The sequence below is a fragment of the Podarcis cretensis genome (assembly GCF_951804945.1).
Source record: "Podarcis cretensis genome assembly, chromosome: 7".
Classification (NCBI taxonomy): domain Eukaryota; kingdom Metazoa; phylum Chordata; class Lepidosauria; order Squamata; family Lacertidae; genus Podarcis; species Podarcis cretensis.
The window spans coordinates 13,762,344-13,784,721 of record NC_137176.1 but is presented as its reverse complement, the minus strand read 5'-3'; the positions used below and the strand labels follow the sequence as shown (position 1 = coordinate 13,784,721).

Genomic DNA, 22,378 nt, shown 5'->3' with positions numbered 1-22,378 from the left:
TTTCAATAACCTGGATATTTATATATGGATAAACAAAGGAGGGGACACGGGTGGCACTGTGGGTTAAACCACAGAGCCTAGGACTTGCCGATCAGAAGGTCGGCGGTTCAAATCCCCTCAACGGGGTGAGCTCCCGTTGTTCAGTCCCTGCTCCTGCCAAACTAGCAGTTCGAAAGCACGCCAAAGTGCAAGTATATAAATAGGTACCGCTCTGGTGGGAAGGTAAATGGCATTTTCGTGTGCCGCTCTGGTTCGCCAGAAGCGGCTTAGTCATGCTGGCCACATGACCTGGAAGCTGTATGCTGGCTCCCTCAGCCAATAAAGCGAGATGGGCGCCGCAACCCCAGAGTCAGCCATTACTGGACCTAATGGTCAGGGGACCCTTTACCTTTAAACAAAGGAGGGAATTGAAGGAACACCACATGGTCTTTATAGAAGATCTCACCCCTTAATGTTTTATGTGAAACATAAAAGGTGAGCCTAGTTTTTATATTGCCCAATACTGTGCATGCTGTAAATTGTTCTGCATTCCACGAGATTAATTCATGAGTAAGTGTTCAAAGCACTGAAGCCTGAGGTTGCAATCTTGCAGTCACTTCTTTTTTTACTCTAAAGTCTACTGAGCTCAGTAGCGTTGATTCATCAACAGATATATATAGAGTTACACTATTAGCTGCCCAGAACATAATAACCACCATCACTTGTTAACAGGAAGAAACCAACTTTGGTCAGAAGAAATCAACAAAACCAATAACTCTCCAATCTGAAACATACTGGGTTGTATCCAGTGGCATATTTGTGTTAGCAGAAAGAATTTCCATTTGTACAAGGCAGCGAGATTTATTTTCACTGGTCCAACCTATCCATTTCAGCACTGCTCCTGAGGGTTGTAGGACCCTCTAGATTAGTATGAAACACAACTCAGAGGGCTGAAGAAGGTATCCTGTTGTCATCTGTCTGTCTTGAGAGACAATGGATGTCCTGCAAGGCAGGGGGTAGGTAGAGGGCTGGCAAAAATAGGAAACTCACCTTGTTTAAACTGAAATGCTTTCCACTAGCACAAAAACTACTGGATACAACATGGGATATCCTTTAAAATCAGAACATAAGAGCAGCCCTCCTGGATCAGACCAAATGCCTTTCTAGTCCTTCATTCTGTACCATCAGTGGCCAACCGGATGCCTATGAGAAGCCTGAAAGCAGGACATGAGTACAGTAGCATCCACTCGTGTTCCCCAGCAATTGGGATTAAGATGCCTAGTGACTCTGATATTGGAAGTAATATGCAGCCTCCATGACTATTAACCACTGATAGGCTTATCTTCCATGAAGTGTCTCCTTCCCTTTTCAAGGCATCTAAATCAGTGACCCTCACAACACCTTGTGGTAATAAATCCATCATGTAGCTATGATGCACAGTTTGACATTGTCTATCCCAAATCTCTCAGCATTCAGCTTCATTAGATAATCCCATGTTCTAATGCTACAAAAGAAGAAAAACTACTCTGTGTGTGTGTGTGTCCATTCCCTCAACACATTGCACATTGGGGTGATTTGTCCACTACAATCCCAAGATCCAGTTTCGGTTCAGTAGGTATCTGTCCCACATCGTCTGCAGTGGAGACAGACATGCGGAATTCATTGAGTTCCTCTCCTGATCTACTTTAGCACATCTTTCAAGGCAGCAGTAGGACATAGGGGTAGAAGTAATGTAAAAAATATCACACAATGATTTATTCCACGCAACCCAATCCCATGCATGTTTTCTCTGAAGTAGATCCTCCCCCCTCCATTCAGTTGGATTTACTCCTGGGTAAGTGTGCAAAGGATTAGTTACAGATAGGTCTGCCATAGTATCTGAAGAAGTGTGCATGCACACGAAAGCTCATACCAAGAACTAACTTAGTTGGTCTTTAAGGTGCTACTGGAAGGAATTTTTTTTGTTGTGCAAAGGATTGTAGCCCTTGGTTTACCAAATCTTGAGAGCAAATCCCATAGTTTTCAATTGAATTTATTTCAGAGTAAACAAGCCTAGGATTTTTTTTGGGGGGGGGCACTGTCACACAACAAACCATAAAAACAAATCTCAAGGACCAATATTCTATTACGAAATAATCATCCAGAACTCCTCCTGACTATATAAACAGCGAAATATACTGTTGTTTGGAACAGCCGTGAAAAATTATCAAGCAAAAGGTGGCAGCAGTGAGTTTCTTTGAGATCTGATTTTACTAGCAGTTATTAATGCAGAATTTACACCATCCATATGAAGAGAGGATATTTTGGAAATTCGCCTCCGTAGAGAAAGATGCTTGCCAACTGCTGTTTGGCGTGAGATCATTTAGGCATTCTTTGAATTAAAGTTGGAATATAGATTTGGGTGTTAAAATGATTATTTTTTTTTATTACAACCCTCGGTATAGTGTACCTGGAACCTGAAGAGTTTTCATACTGAGGAGTTGGCTAACCTGGATTTTAAACGGAACATGAAGAAATCTACCAGGGAATCCTAGAATAATGTCCATTTTAGAAAAATTCCTGCCCTGTGTAGCTTTATATATGCAGTGTGTTTTTTAAAAAAACAAACAGCCTACAAATCAGCCTTCTGACTTGTTCTGCGGTGACTTTGACACCCCACAAATTTGCCTTAATGTAACCAAGGAGTTAAAATCCGCACCGCTGCCATTTTCCTCATCGTCTTTGCCAGTCCTGTCAGGAAAAGCGCGCGCGCGTGTGTATGTATGTCTGTGTTTCCCCCCCATTTCAGGATGGGGCTTTGCGACAACGTGGGAAGGAGTCCGTGAGCTACAAAAGGAACAAGGCAGCCCTTTCAGAGCTTTCCCCCCTTTTAGGCAGAGCCGGAGCTTGAATAAACCCTCTTACAGCTGTGCGAGGCAGCCCCTGAGGGCTGAACCGCCTCCCATGTCAGCGCCTGCCAAACCCTGACTGACTGAACTCTCCGCGCGAGGAGGGACAGCGACTTTGGCTGAGGGAAATTCAAGGGCATTGGCCACGCAGCCTTCCCCGCAGGAGCAATCCTGAGCCGCTGCCGCCGCTCTCTCCGGCGAGCCCGCCTCACGCCCGCCACCAGCACCTGCCAGCCCGACCTCGGAAGGGTCACCCCCCCCCCGTCTCCGGCTTCGCGCCACCCTCCCCTCTCCCCCAGCAGCTGCTCGACTTCGCCGCTCCCCCCGGGCGGAGATGGCAGCCGCTCCCTCACTTTCTCCTTAGCCCAAGCGCGCCCGAATGCCCGCCGGAGGATGGGGTGAGGCGGTGCGCGAGGAGAGGCCAAGCGGGGCGGCGGGGAGGGCGGCCGTGCGCCGGGGTGCGCTTCTTAAGGAGTCCGTTCTGAGGGCAACTTTCCGCCGCCGCCGCCGCCGCCGCGGGGAAGCCTCTCCGAGCGGAGGAGAAGCGAGGTCGCCCTCGCGCCACAGCAGAACCCTCCGCTTCTTTAGCCCGGACGGGGCAACAACGCGGGAACGCTTCTTCGCGCGCTTTTTCCTCCTCCTCCCTCTTCGCCAGGCGCAGGTGGCAGCGGCGGCGTTTCGCTGAGGGAGAGAGAGAGAAAAGAGCGCAGCCGCCTTGCTCGCTTTCCCGCCCGCCCGCCCCAGCCCGGCCTCTGGAGCAGCGGCGGCGGCGGCGGCACCAGGCGCGCGCGCTCCTGCTAGCGAAGGGAGGAGAAGGGAGCGCGGCGGCGGCGGCGGCGGCGGCGGGGGGGGGGGGTGCAGCTGTCACAGTATCTTCTCCAGCGGCGGAAGGTTGCCAAGCTGAGGTGGCCGCACTACAGAGAGAGCGCCGCTGCCGAGTCCGTGGAGAGAGGAAACGGGAGGTGGTGCTGAGGGGGGAGAGCGAGAGAGCGAGCGAGAGAGAGCCAGACGTCGAGCTTCTTCTCCCTCTGACGGAAGCGAGAGCGAGCGGGAGAGGCAGAGAGAGAGGCTGCCTCTCGGAGCCACGCAGTGTATGAAGGAGCCCGCCTCGGAGCCCTCCGCAGGCGCCCGTTTCGCGGCGAAAGAGGGAGGCGGCGGGAAGGGCGACGGCGGCGGCGGCGGCGACGACGACGACGGCCAGGCAGGATGCTGCAATTGGGCAAGGTCAGGACCTTGCACTGAAGAAGCCCGCGGGGCGCCGCAGCCACCTCCCTCCTCCCCGCCTTGAGGATTTGCCTTTTGTTGTTGGTATATGCTCGGGAAACAGCAAGCAGGGGCGACGGCGTTGGGTGAGTCGGGCCATTGCCATCATGGATGGTGCCCAGGTTCCCCCCCCCCTTCCCCCTGTGCGGAGAGGGGCTGCTGCCTATGGGTGGAGGAGGGGCCCGCACTGCAAAGGTCTCCCCCTCTTTGTGTTGGGATGGGGTGTCCTCGATTGCCTGGGATTTCTTTATTTTTAAAAAAAACCACCACCCCAAAACGCGTCGTATTGATGATCCTTTTCCTTCTGATGAGAGAGCGAGCCGGCAAAGGTGGGCTATTTCTGCCTGCCTGCCTGCCTGGCCGTCGCTTTCCCCACCCCCTTCCTTCCTCGGCTCCTCGATGGCTTATGTAGGGCATCGGCAGCGACTCGCCTTCCCCGCCGCCCTGCAATAAGAGCAGGGAAGTCGTCAAGATCGGCCGGGGAAGGGGGCGAAGGAGGCGAGCGGGGAAGATGGGAAATAGACCCCTCGCTTCCATTTAGTCTCGCACTGCTGTGGACCATGATTTTCGTGGCTTGTGTGTGTGTGTGTGTGTGTGTGTGTGTGCGCGCGCGCGCGCGCGCTCTCGCTCGCGGCGGCGCGCGCAGAATCAACTGGAAATACTTAGTCATACATCCATATCTGCTGGTGGTTCTGTGTTGCAAAGAGAGGGGCGACCCCGCCTTCCTCCCCACCCCCATTTCGTTATCTTTTAGGGGCCCGGAATAGTGTGGTTTCCGTGCGATGCTGCTACTTAGCTGCTTAGGCAGATGCGCCTCTCCACGTTGGAAGAGGATTGGGGTGGTGGCGGCGGCGGCGGCGGTGGTTCCTTTTTGTTTAGCATCCTTGTCTGCCAAAGGGCTTTCTTGAGATTTGGCTGATTTATAATTAATGGCTGAAAGGAAAGATGCCTCTCTCGCTCGATCCATTTCCTCTCCCTGTGCTGGTGCGTAATGTGCTTGCATCGATCGCTTCTAACCTAGCCTCCTCGGCGAGGCGAGTCGCTACAGAGGAGGTGCAGCAGACGCGAGACAGTAAATGGTGGTGCACAGATTCGGCTTTTGCTGGGAATGTTGGGGGTGGGGAGCTTCCCCCGAACGGGTTGCATTAGAAGCTGGGCAAAGTTTGTGTGTGTGTGAGAGAGAGATATCCCCTGCGAAGAGTGTCCTGCCCATCTCTCTTGCACATACAGCCGTTTAATGCATGCTTTCATTGCAAAGGGCGTGACTTCTTTTGGTGGCGAAATGTGCGCGCAACCTTAGCAGTTAATCTCTTCCAGGAAACTTAGCAGTATCTTACTATAGATGATTGGGAAAAGATTGATAGGCCTGTTACGAAACGGCCAGCTATTAACTTTTATGAACTGCGGGGATTGGTATTTACAAATACTTCCGAAGACAGCATCGGGGGAAGTGTATGGACAGCATCTGGGGAAGTGAAACTTTTAGACCTCGTTCATGATCTGCATACATCATATAAATAAATGATGTGTGTGACGTAATGCAGCTTGGTGCAGATCTAATTCTTAGCAAGACGTACATTGTTGTAGGGAACTTCCACTGGCAAGCAAGAATACAATGCAACCCATGAGGAACAAAAGGTTTTATCAGTGTGAAGGGTGAAAATATCTTCTAGGCAACGTTTTTAGTAGAAAGGAAGGTTCACAGTTATGCCCCAACTACTTTCTAACAGCTCTGTGTAGAGAATATAGGGGTTGATTGGTTGTTTGCAGTTGTGGTGAGAGACTGTCTGGGAGGATGGATGCATTTCGGATTTCTCCGAAATTAGGTTAGCGCCTTTATACAATTTATAGTCTCCTTGCAGGCTCTTGAGTCCCCTAATGGTTTTTGGGAACATGCATGGATCTTCTTAGCTGATCTGCCAAATTGGAAAGCATGTGATGTTTGTAGTAAATCACCTAAGCCTTTGTAACTGATTCTTTGGACATTTGGGGCAATAGTTCTGTTCTCTAAGGTTAACTGAATTCACATTTCCCCTGTTTTCAGTTCTTACTACTCTAAAATCTGCACATTTGAAAGCGAGCTTTGTATAGATTAAGCACATTCAATGGGTCTAATCAACAGCCTGAACCTGTTATACTTGAGGAACAGTTTGCTATCATAACTGCTGCAGTAGAGAAACATGAGATTCCATCTTGATCGAGTCTTCTAGAGGTGGTGTTTTTGCAGTCTGTTATATAAGAGAGGCTTTGAAAATGAAAAAGTGGACTGTGCTGTGTACACTTGCCAAAGGAAAAAGCTGCAGGTAGTCAGGGTGGGTTTGTTTTGTTTTGTTTTTAATCCTGTGAACATACTAAGTTGCATTCTTCACAGTAGGTTACAAAGTACTCAAATCTAGATAAGTATGTCACAGTAGATACATCTACTGTATCTGCATTTCAGATATTGCTAAATGGACGAATCCTTATTTTTATTCATAACACTGTCTTATGCTGTATACAGCTGCAGAGGACTGTAATGTTATTTATAAATATCTGTATGATTTTTATTTCAACAAATTGCTTTGAATACTGACAATTATCTTGATTTCTGCCACCTGTAAAAGTAACTTGTTTATGATAAAGTATGAATGAAATATCAAATGATGCTGGGGAACATAGCCCAGGTTATATTTAAGTTGTTTTACAAGTACTCTTTAAATTATGGATCTGTATCCATTATTGAAAAGGAGAGAACTTGAGCTGCAATCCTGTATACACTTACCTGAAAGTAAACACTACTGGACACAGGGAATTACTTATGAGTAGACATACAGAGGATTGTGCTGTCAGCATTGCCCTTGGGGGTTCATTCTCATGCTGCATCTCAGATAGATAGATAGATCCTCCTCCTCCTCCACCTCCTCCTCGTAATATTATAGCAGTGCATCATTTGTAAGAAGTTCCCAAGGATTTATTTTAAAAACAAAAAAATATACATTTTCAAGAGCTATAGAAGCAAATGCTGCCAAAGAAAGAAAGCACATGTGCCTGTAAAGCATTTCAGAAAATGGTTTGGCTCCTTTCCATTCTGGGAATAATTCGTTTTGAATTAACAGAGTGCTTGTAACTAAAAGCGTCAGCACTGCTCGGAAGTAACATACTGAATGAGCTGCATTTCTCAGAGGTGCAAGAAGAATAAGGTGAGTGGAAGTGAGGTCAAACCATCTTTCAAGAGCATTTCTATGCTTTTCATGTAAAAGGTTTTAATGGGGAAGCAACAGATCTAGCTCCCTTGAATAAGAGATGGAAAATCTGAACTGAAGGTTGACTGGGCTTGGATAGCATTTACTTCCCAACTTGCAGTTCAGTCCTAAACACTGGTTCAAAACAACTCCATTGATTTAAGTGGAAAGGGTTTCTGTGTTGGAATTTTGGTGTGAAATTGATGCATCATTGTTAAGAGCTCATTACAGTATGTTTTGCAAGTTGCACCTCTCACACACATGTACGCTGGGTGTGGGGTGGGTTTACTCCCTTCCAATTCCAGGAAGGCAGCCAGAGGAAGTAGCCCTATGGAACATACCACCCTCTCATATAACATCTGTACCATGTGATAAAAGTTGCACCAGTTCAGTATTTACTCAGCCCTCAAGCAAGCAAGCCCACCCAATCTGGAAGCTATGGGATAGCTAAGGGAATTTGTTAGCCTCCAGTGACTCAAACTGGTTCTTGACAGATGCTAGAACTGTATTCATTAATGTCTTTGGGGTTCCTGTAGCATTTAAGCCAGAGCTTAAAAAAAAAAAGGTTGAAACTCACCCCCAGCAATGTGGCCAACATGCAAGAGGAGCTGTTGTGGGTGCCTACTGGGTCGTGCTCATGACATTGCACCCACACCCACTGGGTGCAATCCTGTGGCCTATGGGAGGTGTCCCAGTGGACATAGATCAGACCCATCCTCCATTGTTGCAAACAGTTATGAGATCCTGAGAAAGAGATCCGATGTTGGAGGCTCCATACCACTCTGCTATTGGCTCCTCTGGTGCCCAGGCCCAGTCATAACTGGAGCACCAAAGTCAGTAGGGCTTTGCAGGAAATGGCTTTGATCCAAAGCTGTCCCAGTTCCCCTGGCATGCCCCCAAACCACGGAGCTATTTAAGTAATGTTGATGCGAAATTACCAGTCCCTGATTTTGCATTCTTCATCCACTTGCATTTTTCTAAGTTCTTCTGGCAGTCAACCAAATGGGATTTTACCCATTCCATTTTCATAGACAGAACCACAACCTGGAAACTAGCCAGGTCAAATATATTCTTATGGGTCTGGTTTGTCAATGAAAATACCATTACATCCTGGCCTTTCCAGTCTCCTTTTTTCCCTCCCACCACTTTGCTATCAATTTCTGTGTAGGGCAGCTAAATAGACTGCACTGCAACACTGTATGTTCCAGAGTTTCCATAGCTGGTTGTCCACCCTGACAGCAGCACTCTTCCAGGGCAATCCCTCTGATACAGTCTGATGCAACTAAATGTAAAACGGGAGGGGGGTATCTTGAATTATCTTCTCCACATAAATAGTTACAGAAGTGTAGAGATTAAAAGTACATTATGGCAGTATCCATCCACACTTGGCTGAAATTGCTATAATCGAGCTGATCTTAAGTTAACACTAGGCACATCTGCTAATTAGTTTCATTCTGAAATTTGATAATTGCTATCTCAGGATGCTATTTTGAGTCTTGTAGAGGTCAATCTGCAGGATTCCCAAACTGTCAGTGCTGTGTCAGGATAGTATCGTGGTAGTGGTAAGAGGGAGCCACTCCCATTGTCCTGTGGAAATACATTTTAACTTAAAAATCTCTGCTCACATTAAAATAAAGCAATAGAAACCAGGTAAGAAAATAAAGCCAAAGCCCATTTAATAACAAGTTGCCGAAAAGTCTTAACATTCTAGCAAGGGATTGTTCTTGTATGTTTTCCAAAGGGAGAATAAAATGGACAAATCCTGCTGTTTAGATAGGGTGTTCAGAAATTCTGTTACCAAGGCTTGTTGTTGTTTCAAGCATGCCCCTAGCACTTTGTCTCAAAGACCTATAAAACAAGAAGTTGCAGTGTCTGTGCATTGACCTATGCCTACGTTAATCCAGAATGAGGGACTATTCCAGTTATGCATAGCAGCCTGAGATCTTTGCAGAATATGAATGCTTTCTTTCCCTGACCTCATACTTAATTAAACCACCCAAGGCACATCCTGATTTGACCTACTTAGAGCCTTGATGGAGGAAATTCCATGTCAGATGCACTGCCATCACCAATCGCTACATTAACATCTCTTAAATATTAGAATCCTCCACAGGGACCTGTTTTTGCACATGCCACACAGTTTTTTGTACTTATCATCTATGGAAGGACACTTGGATATCAGTTTTGTTCTAGGAGAGCCCCTTCCTTAGGTTGTCAAGCATATGAGAATTATCTATTCAAAAGTTAGTGTTAGTGTTCAAAAGTTAGCCTCTGAGGGATCTTTCCTAGCATGTTGTTGTTGTTTAGTCATGTCCGACTCTTCATGACCCCATGGACCAGAGCACACCAGGCACTCCTGTCTTCCACTGCCTCCTGCAGTTTGGTCAAACTCATGTTGGTAGCTTCGAGAACACTGTCCAACCATCTCGTCCTCTGTCGTCCTCTTCTCCTTGTGCCTTCAATCTTTCCCAACATCAGGGTCTTTTCCAGGGAGTCTTCTCTTCTCATGAGGTGGCCAAAGTATTGGAGTCTCAGCTTCAGGATCTGTCCTTCCAGTGAGCACTCAGGGCTGATTTCCTTCAGAATGGAGAGGTTTGATCTTCCTGCAGTCCATGGGACTCTAAAGAGTTTCCTAGCATATATTGTTCCAAAATTGGTCAGCTTTGGCCCCCTTCCTATCTTCTCTTATCCAGTGTTATTTCCCATATATATATATATATATATATATATATATATATATATATTTAGCTGGGTAAGTTAGAGCTCCAGGAGAACCACACAGCGTACATGCCTCCCTTCATTGTAGAGTTGGTTCCATGTAATATGTGCCTCAAGAAAATCTACTAGAGAGCAGCTTCCACCTTGGGACTCAGTTACGTTGTCAACGAAAAAGCAATTTATATGTGCATTATAACACTGTGACACCAGATGGCACTGTGGAGTTCTGGTTTTGCCAACCCGATTTCTCAAGCAAAGTTTACAACCTGTTTAACTGAAACGCTTCTTTGATGTGTCTAGTTCCAGCCTTCGTCTCCCATCGTTACGGGGGTTTTTTCTAGGTGTTTCTGGATAATAAGAAACACTTTGTAGCCAAAGATTCAGTCAGTCATCCCGACTTCCAGGAATTTGTAAGGAATCGCTAAGGTAGTCCCAGGTGTCCTTGCACTGAGGACAACCTCCTGATTTACAGTGGTACCTTGGGTTACAGACGCTTCAGGTTACAGACTCTGCTAACCCAGAAATAGTACCTCGGGTTAAGAACTTTGCTTCAGGATGAGAACAGAAATCGCACGGTGGCAGCGGGAGGCTCCATTAGCTAAAGTGGTACCTCAGGTTAAGAACAGTTTCAGGTTAAGAACGGACCTCCAGAACGAATTAAGCTCTTAACCCAAGGTACCACTGTATTGTGATCCCCCTTAGTAAGAGATTCTCCTCACTCCCTACCTTGGAACAGGTAATATTTGTTCTCTACTTTTTCTCTCTAGCTCTGATGCAGGTATCTGCAGTGCCTTCTAGCAAAGTGTATTTGCATCCTAACTTGCTGCTTTAACCTAATGCATTTCTATGCATGTCCATCTGATGTCTACTGCTTTCCTTCTCTGTATTTGGTATTGGGATAATCCTGTCTTCCGCCTGTTAGGTTTAGCCTAAGAGTGGATAGTCCAGTTTAAATACTGTGTACAAAATCAACCTTTCGTTCCTGCATATTAATCAACATTTGTCTTTCGTAATCAATGGTATATCCTTTGATCTTAAGCTTTGGCCTATTGTCTGATTACTAATTCCGCTTGGTGAAAATGCAATTCCCCTCACAGTGTATTCTGATTCTTGAGTTAAAGACCTGGCATGTGTTCCTCCTATACACTTTGCATCCCCAGTACATGGAGACAAGGACATGCAGTACTACCACAACTGAAATGTGGAGAAATGTGAGAGTGAGTGAATGAATTCTCTTGTGATGCCTCGGGGCACTTCTGAATCACACCCCCCCCCCCAGTTCTGAAACTTGACAGAATCACTATCTACTGGTTTGCAGCTGCAGTTTAACGTTCTTGTAACATTCTTTAATTTAAACCCTTAAACTCAGCCCAGCATATTTGAAGGATAGCGTTTCCTATGTAAATGTCCTGAAGTTTTAGATCTGTAGAAGACAGTTAAACCTCCTAGATTTACCAATTACCAGGGCTAGGGAAACAGCTGGGCATGTTCCTGTTTCTTTAAAAGAGGTTTCAATCTATAGTAAACAGAAAATGAAGTTCTTCCATAGGACAAGGCTAAGCACCACCACCTCCTAAATACTGTTGATCAAGATATATTTTTTTTAAAGGGAAAGCTATATGTGCTGGTTCAAAACTTGGCAACCATTGTCTAGGTTTTTTTAATCCATTACAGACATGTATTTTTGGACTTGAAGCACTTAGTGAGGTGTTGAAGACAAAGTTATGTACCATGTTGTATGCCCTGAAGCCCACAAGGTAGCCTCCTGCCCTCAGGTGTAGTGGCAGACATTGGTGATGTTGACTTATGAGTCAGCTACTCATCTAGTCATCTTCTATACATGGAAGAGAGGGTACCATCTTGTCCTCCACCTAAGGCAGCAAATGACTTGCGTTGGCCCTGGGGAAGTAGGAACCCATCAGCCTATTGCCCAAACAATTGGGATGCTGCCCCAGTCCTGCAGCACTGTGTCGCCCCATGCATTCAATCTCATTTCTCAGCACCAGTTAGAATGAGGGTGATGTGAGAAATTAGTTTTGCGTTCGGTGATTTTAGCCATAGCCAATTCTGAATACGTGACAACATCACCTTCCAACCTAGAAGCATGTTTTAGCCTTTCACATGCCCGTCTTCCCCACATACATGACATACCGTTCAATAGCTGAAGTGGTTTTTGGAGTATGTGAAAATGTTAAATGAAAATCCCTCCTCTACCCCCCAGTTCAGCTTATCCCTAACATGAACTGTTTGTGGTCCTAGTTACTACTTTCATGTACTTTTGAACAACAGCAAAGCAACAGCTTTTAATTTTAATACAAAATATCATATTAATATTCAAGATGTCACAGATTGCTATTTTGTAATGGATTCATTGACAGTCCTTCCTACTGATTTTTGTTTAGAGAATTCAATTACAGTAATAAACCATAAGAAGCCGTAAAGAAGAAGAAAAAATGGAAACTGATCTCATCCTGTTCTTCGTTCACTGCATACTTATCAGAACTATCTATAGCTTTTGAATAATTACTACTCAAATTGTGCAAGACAGTTATTTTTGCCTTTCAAGTTTACAGTACTGAAGATAAATGTATTCTTGGATCTTGGTGGTTTAAAGCTCCTGTGTGCAGTGCATCGTATATGCAAATACTGATTTGAAGTCCTATGCTTGCAGAGCTGGAGGCAAAACTGTGCCACAAGAGGTATCAGGAGACCTGGAGTAACCCTGAGGTTTGCAGCTATGGAAAAGGAACTCTATAGGGCAGTGTTTCTCAAACTTGGGTCTTCAGCTATTGTTGGACTACAACTCCCATCATCCCTAGCTAGCAGGACCCATGGGCAGGGACGATGGGAGTCGTAGTTCAGCAGCAGCAGGAGACTTAGGTTTGAAAAACACTGCTCCATAATAACTCAATGGGTTGTATATAAAGCTGTATGCATGGAATCAACTCATGAATCAGAGCTTTCCCTTCCTCTTCCTGTGCCTCCCCCCATCTGATTTTTAGGGTTCAGTGTGTGCTGCAGGGCAAAAGAGGGAACAGCTGCATTGTGCAAGTGGAATGGCAGTGCTGGAAACAGCTCAACAGAATGTTGGCTGACTGGGCATGGGTGGGGAAGCGGACAACCAGGTGGGAAGAGGGGATAGAATGGACAGGACTGTGCTCTGTGTGTTCATGTACACACACACACACACACACACACACATTTTATTCTGAATAGGTCACTTCCTGATTCACACTGAGAAGCGATGGAATAAAAAGCTACCCATAGACATCAATGGAGAAAGTAAAGAATTTAATGAAGCTGAGGATGGGCACCAATGTGTCTGGTTGTAACTTCAAGTGCAATATCATAATTGGAGTAAATAGCCAACAACACATTCACTTCTTCCCCACCCATTTGTAAAAGGAATTTTTCTACCAGCCCACAACACAGGTAGTCAAAAGTTAGGATATTGGCCAATTTTAGACCCACGGGTCTATAGAACTTAAGAGCTCAGACAGTAGTGTTTTAGCTTGAATAGATATTGGACCAGGCTCATGCCTCATTTTTCAATTTATGCTGCCCTTTCTACTTCTTTTACTGCAATGAATTAGATTGCCATTCTCCAAATCAAGAATTCCAGAGACTCGCTATGTCACTGGAGGTAAAGATCCATTTAGCATGCCTGAAACTTACATTAGTCACAAAGAAATACATTGAACTCCCTATATTTCTTGGTAGTTCTTATCACAGTTTTTCTTTATATCAAATAGTAGTACAGTATGTTCTTAAGACTGAAAGTTTCAAAAGAACCACATGCCAACACTTAAGTCTCTTTTTTGGTTTGAAATTATCAGCCTAGATTTAGTACACCTTTCTTTTATTGGACAACTTGATGCAAACTCAATTTTCTTGAATAAGACTGATGTGTATAATATAAACAATATGCTTAGCCACCACTGTCCATGACCATTTGGAGAAATACTAAGTACCAAGATGTGGACAACTGAAAGTTAGCTGGGATTTTTTCTTCATTCCCTAGGAATGGCAGCTTCTCCCTCCAGGACCCAGTTGTTTTAAAGAAAGATATGGCTGACTGCTTTATCCTGGTGTGCCAAGGAAAAACTAGAGCACAGCTCCACATTCTTTTGTTACAAAGAATGAAGCAGAGGATCTCTTGTGGGCAGCAAAGTCAAAATCAAGCTGGAGCAGAGATCTGATGCAGAAATCTCAGGAGTTCTTATTAGCTGGAGTTGACAGCATGAAAGATTGTAGCACCTATTTTTCCTTCCTCTACCAATGGGAATGCCAAAGTGCAGTCTTCACTTCAGTGATGCTTTAGGAGATCTCTGTCATCAACAAAACGTGGAAATTCCAGCTGATCCCCAAGTTCTCATGGTGAAGCACTCTGGAAATGTCACACTGGTTGACCTTACACAAACTTAAAAAAATATATATAGCCCATTGTCTGTACTGGCTATCAAATTACACAAATACACCACAGTTTCCTCAGATATGCACAGCATCCAAACTATTAGACTTTTCAAAAACCTATCAGAAGTACAAAGGCATCTGAGCTGCTTTAATTACCCTGCTGGCCATTGTGGATCACACTGAGCCATGTTATTTTGCCAAGGGGGAGGAGGAGAACTGGAACAATGTGATGTGCCAATTTTTTGAGTAGGGAAGAAAGAAGCCAGAACAGAAAAGCTGGATATGATTATTTTATACTCTGCTTAAGCTGCGTACTTCTATTAGGATTTGTAACAAAAAAAGAAAATGTTTTCCTTTTTCTTGATTCAGGTGGGTAGCCGTGTTGGTCTGACACAGTCGAGATATATAATTATCCAGTAGAACCTTAGAGACCAACTAAGTTTGTTCTTGGTATCTGAAGAAGTGGGCATGCACACAAAAGCTTACACCAAGAACAAACTTAGTTGGTCTCTAAGGTGCTACTGGACAATTTCTTTTAGTTTTTTTTTATATATTCCTTTTTCTTTTAAATCAAAAAGTTCTTTTTTAAAATTAATGTTACATAGATTAGTTCATTCTCTGCATTGATCCTTGTTTCCTGTAGAGACTAAGGTGTATGTATGTATGTATACACACACACACACTTGCCTGCAGACAAGTAGAGCATCTACTTCCATATTTATGTCTAGTGTTTTTGATACTTTCTTCTGTGCTACCCACATGGTCCTAATTCTGTATTGTCTTTGGCTGTATTCGCATTGCAAGGACACAAGTGCAATTCCCTCTCCTCCCCTACCCCAAACAAGATCAGTAGTATGCACGGGAGCATCCTAAGAGCTTTCCTCCTAGATCTTTGCAAGCTTTGTGGTGGGCAGCAATAGTCGCTCAGTTAAAACCAAACACAAATTACAGAATAACTTTCAGTAGTCTTGGAAAGAGCCTATAATCCTAGTCACTGGAACCAAGTGACATTGAAATCAATAGGGTTTTCTTCCTCTCTCTCTCTCTTTGGATTGTAGTGCTAGAATGCTTCCAGAAACTATTTATAGTTTCAGACTGTCTCAAAACGAAGAGGTTCATGGAAGGAGATTGCTCCACACTGGTTAATTTTTAAATACAGATGTGCTGTTTTGGTTTGGTTCTAAACGACACATACTGGAGAGTTTTCCTATGTAATGCTACTTACGAATTCAAGGAACCCCTGCGGCATTTTGCCTGTAGCCTGACACATCCAAATGCTACTGGATCAGGTGGCAGTTTCTGCCTGTTACAGCTGGCGATGTGGCAGACTTGATTACTTCATTTTCCTTTTTAATCCATTTCAATATATTGCCTTGTCCCCATTGTGATCGAAACAATGTGCAGATACTAAGCCTCTCAGATTTCACATCCATCTGTTCAGGAAAAGGGATCTTGTCTGCCGCCATCTTTGTCTGTCTGTTCCATAATCAGTACACATTTAACACGAAGCAATGTGAAGCTCTTGCTTCAAAGAGCAGCTCCCAGTAAGGGTACATTTTCCAGCTGCAGCTTTTTCCATTTTATTCTCCAGCCCAGTGTAAAGCAGCATGAGGTTGACCTTAGGTGCACTGCTTCATGAAGTTATAAATTTCAGATACCTGAAATCCTTAATTTGCTTGCAGTCTGATGTTTGTGATCATTGTGGCTGGAAGAGGTGCAAGAGAGATTTGTAGTACATTTCTCTTGGGATCAGGCTCATGGAGGCTTAGGTCCAATGAATTGTGCAGTGAGTTTTCTTATTGGGGCAGGTAGACATGTTTCCTCCCACAGTATTACCTCAGGCTGCTTGGCAAAGTGCTTTAGAAAAGTAGGGTACATTCAACAGATGTTAGTAATATGGCACTGGAGTCTGCTGGTCAAAAAGGCAAAAAACCAAACCCAATCTTACGGTCTTCAAACAAAAACATCTTGAAGGTCCCAGGCCACAGAGAGGTTAGGCTGGCCTCAACTGGAGCCAGGGCTTTTTCAGCTGTGTCTCCGATCTGGTGGAACGCTCTGTCACAAGAGACTAGGGCCCTGCGGAAAGATGTCAAGTCCCACAGGGCCTGCAAGACAGAGCTGTTCCACCAGGCCTTTGGCCAGGGCATAGCCTGACCTCCTCCTTTGGCAATCCTCACAGAACTCTAGCCCAATGGTTGCCATTAATCTGATTGGAATTAATTTTATAATGAAATGATTTTAGAATGTTTTATCATTTTACTGTCGTTAGCCACTCTGAGTCCGGTTTCAGCTGGGGAGGGTGGGATATAAATAAATTTTTTTTATTATTATTATTAAATGCTACGCAGCTACAGGCTCTTGGATGAACCTAAAAAGGCTCTGCGAGTGCAAATCAAACACAATATTGAATTAAATAGGAATAGAGAACAATTTGGAACTGAAGGATTTTGGAATATGAACTCCTCCAATTTTGGAATTTCATTCTCCTCCAAGCTTGAGATGAGGGAGCAAACAAGAGGGAGGAAGAGCCTTTGAGCAGTAGCAAACTTTATTACAAATGAGGCCCAAATGCAGAGAATGGAATTCCAATGGCCTATCTGGTCCAGCATTCTGTTTTCACAGTGACCAACCAGGTGCCTATGGGAAAACCACAAGCAGGTTTCAAGTACAAGAATATTCTCCCTTCCTGTGGTTCCCAGCTCCAGGCAAGGTAGGCATGGCTTCCTGAAAATGTCACACAGGCCAAATGATGAGGCTTGGCAGGTCAAGTTTGGCCCATGGCCTGGAGTTCCCCCAGCCTTGCTTTAGCGCATCGTTTCCTGCAAATTGTATGCTTCTCGGTCTCATGACTTGAATTGGGAGGCATAGAATACTACAAGTTGTACATACTTCTGCAGGACATTATGCTCTTCGTTATGCTAAGGAACATCTAGGCTACATAAGCATGAGACTTCTTTTGCCTCTGGCAAGGTTCCACCTGACATACTGGTTTCATGTTGAGACCACTGTTACAGTGAAGATAATGGGGAGAGAGGGTAGGGCATAGTTTGTGAGGCATTTGCAATCCCAGTGACTATACTGGGAGCTCAGAGTTAGGAAAAAAAACAAAACCCTAACAATTTCTGATGGTGAGAGGGCTATGAAAAGCTCAGTTTGTCAAACTGAATTTTGAATTGTGCTCAAGAGAATTCACCACTCCTTGTAAACAAGTCTATTCTTTCCCCCATGGGATTCTCTAGATTATCATGGTAGTTTCCCATTAGTTTCTGTTAAAATGTTTAAATGAATCTTTGTTGTTAGCACTTAAAACTTTAATAAACTATATTGGGCACCACCACTGAAATAAGTAATTCTGTTAGTCCATTTTTTTAGTGGGAGAATTAAATTCATGATTGAGGCTGTAAGTGTAATCCTCTAAGCATGTATAAGATTGCGCTGTGAATCTCTTCATTTGAAATGAATGGGATGTATGTAGAATACTTAAGTTTGGATGAATTGTGCCCATACTTAATTATTTGTGGTGTGGGTGGGCTTGAATAACTATTTTAATTCATTTTATGTAGCTGTTGGATCTCATTTTCCTCACAAGCACACAACTGCAAAAAGTTTGGGAATAATATATGCAAAATATGTATACCATCATCATCATCTGTTTATTTACTTATTCCATTTATATACCGCCCTTTATCAAAATACCCCAGGGCATGTTGTACAACATTACAAATATTAAAAACTGGTACCTTAGTAATGGGAGACAAGCTGACTGGAGTCTGACATCTGGAATGGTATTTAAGTAATGAAACTGTTGAAGTACAGTGATTTCAGAATTATGTTCTGAAAAAAGGACCTATTTTATTATTAGGGGAGAAAACAAAAAAAAGAAATTAAAATATTATTAAGTCGAACAGATGGAAAGTCCATGGATAGGGAAAATAGTGTTGGTAAAATTAAATATTCTTTCTAAAATTACCGTACTTTTTAAATGTTACCTTTTAATATATCAAAGAAGTTCCTGGTCCAAGAGAATACAATGTCTAGGGAATCTGTGTTATTATTTATACTAAATAGCTTTAAAAAATAATCAAAAGAAGCTTACAAATATCAATAAAATATTAGGGAGGGAAATAAAGTAACATTAAAACTGCATATAAAACAAGATTAAATACAGTTCCAGAGGGACTAAAACTATTAAATCTGGAGACATAAAAAGGGTTACATCTGTCACAGGAAATATGCTGTTTATGTTTTTTTTAATATTTCAGTTTGACATTTGTAGCAGTAGGCTATTGTATAGGGAAATCTGGATAGAAAGATACACTTACATTTTTGAGAAAATTGCTCGTAATGTCCTAGAAAGGATTCAACTTTGCAATATTATGATATTATTTTGAAGACAGGTATTCCAGTTGAACTGAAATTCAGAATAGACTGGGGAAAATAATACGGTAGATGTGTGGGAAGATGTATGAATGCAATAAATTAAATGTTTTACACCTGCTAAACCCATTTTAAAGTTAAAAACAAGTGGTATATGGTAATATGTTCAGCCATGCAGCTCTGACTAGAGATTTCAGCAGTCCTGTGGCATTTTCAAGTTTGTTCGCTTTTCTAGTTGCTTGGGAATCCAGTATGTATATGAGTATTATGCATATTAGACATCAAAAGCTATATGAAAAGTGAAACACTTGTATTTATAGAAGTGCTATAAAGGCTATGGGAAGTGCCCCCCCTCTGTCTGAAGGCTTAGTGAAAAAGATAATATGTTCACTCAAAAATTAGTCCCATTGAAGTCGATGGGGCTTACTTGCAAGTGTGAGTGGAGAATTGCTGCTTCAGACTAAGAGATCAGTGTGTTTAGATGCTAAAAAGAAGCTTAAGAGTTGATTGCATATTGCACACAAGTCTCTTCCTGAAAAGAGGCCAAGGGAGCCAGCATACAGCTTCTGGGTCAGATGGCCAGCATGACTAAGCCACGTCTGGCGAACCAGAGCAGCGCACGGAAACGCTGTTTACCTTCCCACCGGAGTGGTACCTATTTATCTACTTGCACTTTGATGTGCTTTCGAACTGCTAGGTTGGCAGGAGCAGGGACTGAGCAATGGTAGCTCACCCCACTCCATCGCGGGGATTCGAACCGCGACCTTCTGATCAGCAAGTCCTAGGCTCTGTGGTTTAACCCACAGCACCACCTGCATCCCTGCTAGGGGCTTGCTGAAGTGTTAAGCCTTTAAGCTGAATCACTGGCTTGGGTCTTGCTTGAACCCACATACTTACAGAACTAAGCTTCATTTCTTGAAGTAGTAACTTGATATGGAAGTGTCTACATTTTTCCTTTAGCTTCCAGTGGTTTTCAAACTTCATACTGCCCAATAGCGCTGCCTTTCTTAGACACAGAATCCAGACACTTTTGGTAAACTCAGACATGAACAACTTTATTAAAGTACATCAGACAGGAAACCCTGCTCACTCCTCAGCCTTCAGATCCACACTGGCTTCCTTCTGCTGCTCATATCCATCAGAAGTTCCTTCTTCAACTAATTCCTCTTGACCTAGGAACTAACTATAGACAAACTGAGTAAACAAAGGAGGAAATTAATGTGGGTCTCCTCAACTGCATGTCATATTTAATACATTTATAGAGTGCCTTTTTAGGCATAGCTTACTCATTATAGCACAATACTGTACAACTCAAAAGGTGAACAATAGCAGCAGTAAAAAGCAATCAGTTAAAACCATAAGTTACTTAAATAAAACAGCGATATAAATTCCAGCCCAGGCAGAGGGATTTTCCATTCTAAAAACTCACAGAATAAAAGGCCTTGATTAAGAAGTGGTCCAAGTGGCTCAAAATAATGTTGGTGGTTTTGAAAAAAGCTTGCTTTGTCAGCTGCTTTTTGAGATCACATTGAAGAGAGAATTTTCATACTAAATGAGAGAAGCATCAGGTTGTTTCTCTTTTCTCGGAAACAAGGGCTTCCCATGGCAATGGTGATGTATTTATTGCTTCCCATGAAAAATGGTTCCCTTCATCCCGCAAAGGCCTACACTGGGGATCTCTAACCTAGTGAAGGAAGGGACGCGTGTGGCACTGTGGTCTAAACCACAGAGCCTAGAGCTTGCTGATTGGAATCCCCGTGACGGGGTGAGCTCCTGTTGCTCGGTCCCTGCTCCTGTCAACCTAGCAGTTCGAAAGCACATCAAAGTGCAAGTAGATAAATAGGTACCACTCCGGTGGGAAGGTAAACAGCGTTTCCGTGCGCTGCTCTGGTTCGCCAGACGTGGCTTAGTCATGCTGGCCATCTGACCCAGAAGCTGTATGCTGGCTCCCTTGGCCTCTTTTCAGGAAGAGACTTGTGTGCAATATGCAATCAACTCTTAAGCTTCTTTTTAGCATCTAAACACACTGATCTCTTAGTCTGAAGCAGCAATTCTCCACTCACACTTGCAAGTAAGCCCCATCGACTTCAATGGGACTACTTTTTGAGTGAACATATTATCTTTTTCACTAAGCCTTCAGACAGAGGGGGGGCACTTCCCATAGCCTTTATAGCACTTCTATAAATACAAGTGTTTCACTTTTCATATAGCTTTTGATGTCTAATATGCATGTCTAAACCACAGAGCCTAGAGCTTGCCGATTGGAATCCCCGTGACGGGGTGAGCTCCTGTTGCTCGGTCCCTGCTCCTGTCAACCTAGCAGTTCGAAAGCACATCAAAGTGCAAGTAGATAAATAGGTACCACTCCGGTGGGAAGGTAAACGCCGTTTCAGTGTGCTGCTTTGGTCTTGCCAGAAGCTGCTTAGTCATGCTGGCCACATGACCCGGAAAAACTGTCTGCGGACAAACGGCTCCCTCGGCCAGTAAAGTGAGATGGGCGCCGCAACCCCAGAATCATTCGCAACTGGACTTAACTGTCAGGGGTCCTTTACCTTTACCTTTTTAACCTAGTGAAACAGTATGATGAATGTGTATGTTAAACAGTAGGTGGGCTCTTTGGGGTTCTTGCAGACTGTTTACTATGGAGTTCTGGAATTAAGAAGAGTTGTTAAATAACCAAATATTGCCGACAGCAGTGAGATACTGTCATCATATAATACCTCTGCTCAGAGACCTGAATTGGTTGCCAATTTGCTACCAGGCCAAGTTCAAGGTGTTACTATTAGTATGTAAGACCCTTAATGGTTTGGGAACAGGCCACTTCTTGTAATTCTGTCACCTGAGGTGGCTGCTTCTCCTTGCGTAATGGGAAATTTCTGCCCTATATATGCCTACTCAACTGCTTCAATCCGCAGAACTGGCACTGTTGCAAGTCCCACATAATACTGGTTCTGCATTTGTAAGAAGTGGATCTTGTAGTGTGTCTGCACTTTGGAACTTCCTGCCTATTGACATCAGGCAGGAGTCTTCACTATACCTGTAATGGTTCTAAGGGGGTTGCTCGTGCGTAGGTTGCCACCACTCCTGGCTAGGTTGCCTGGTTGAACTCTTTCTCTCTGGACAGCCTTGCACTCGTGGCTGTCTCAGTCGCTGGCAGAATCCGTCAGTGGGCGTTTCTTAAACTTCTTCTAGCAAAGAAGTTTTTTGACGCCAAGTCTCCTCCTACTCTCCCTGCGCGGAAGTCTTCCTGCTGGGACCCTCTCCGGCATCGCTCTGGAGCCTTCCCTCCGCCTCTGGATCCGATGGCAGTTCCCTGACAATACCCTTTTTAGCACCCACTTAAAATATTTTTTGATTAGGCAAGCCTATCCCAACGTGCAGAATGTTGACAGTTTGGTTTAATCTGGTTTTCAACTTATCACTGAATTTAATTATTTTTAAAATGTTTTAAATAGTTAACTTTGTTTACTGGAAAAAAGTGTCCTTTTTTAAAGCCACTTTGAGATTTTATTATAATCA

The 22,378-nt window shown here is 43.9% G+C and overlaps 1 protein-coding gene across 6 annotated transcripts in view; it reads left to right on the top strand.

Annotated features, from left to right (window-relative positions):
- The first annotated feature begins 4,009 nt into the window (after window positions 1-4,009).
- The window catches only part of CTNND2 (catenin delta 2), a 528,002-nt gene continuing 509,633 nt past the window's right edge, over window positions 4,010-22,378 (top strand). For 4 of the 6 annotated variants that reach the window (XM_079984909.1, XM_079984910.1, XM_079984911.1 and 1 more), the window contains exon 1: window positions 4,011-4,216. In XM_079984909.1, the coding sequence (XP_079841035.1) occupies window positions 4,180-4,216 (37 nt within the window). In that variant the 5' untranslated portion in view covers window positions 4,011-4,179. Of the gene's footprint in view, window positions 4,217-22,378 lie in introns of all 6 variants that reach the window. The other 2 variants (XM_079984908.1, XM_079984913.1) reach the window with 2 other exon arrangements.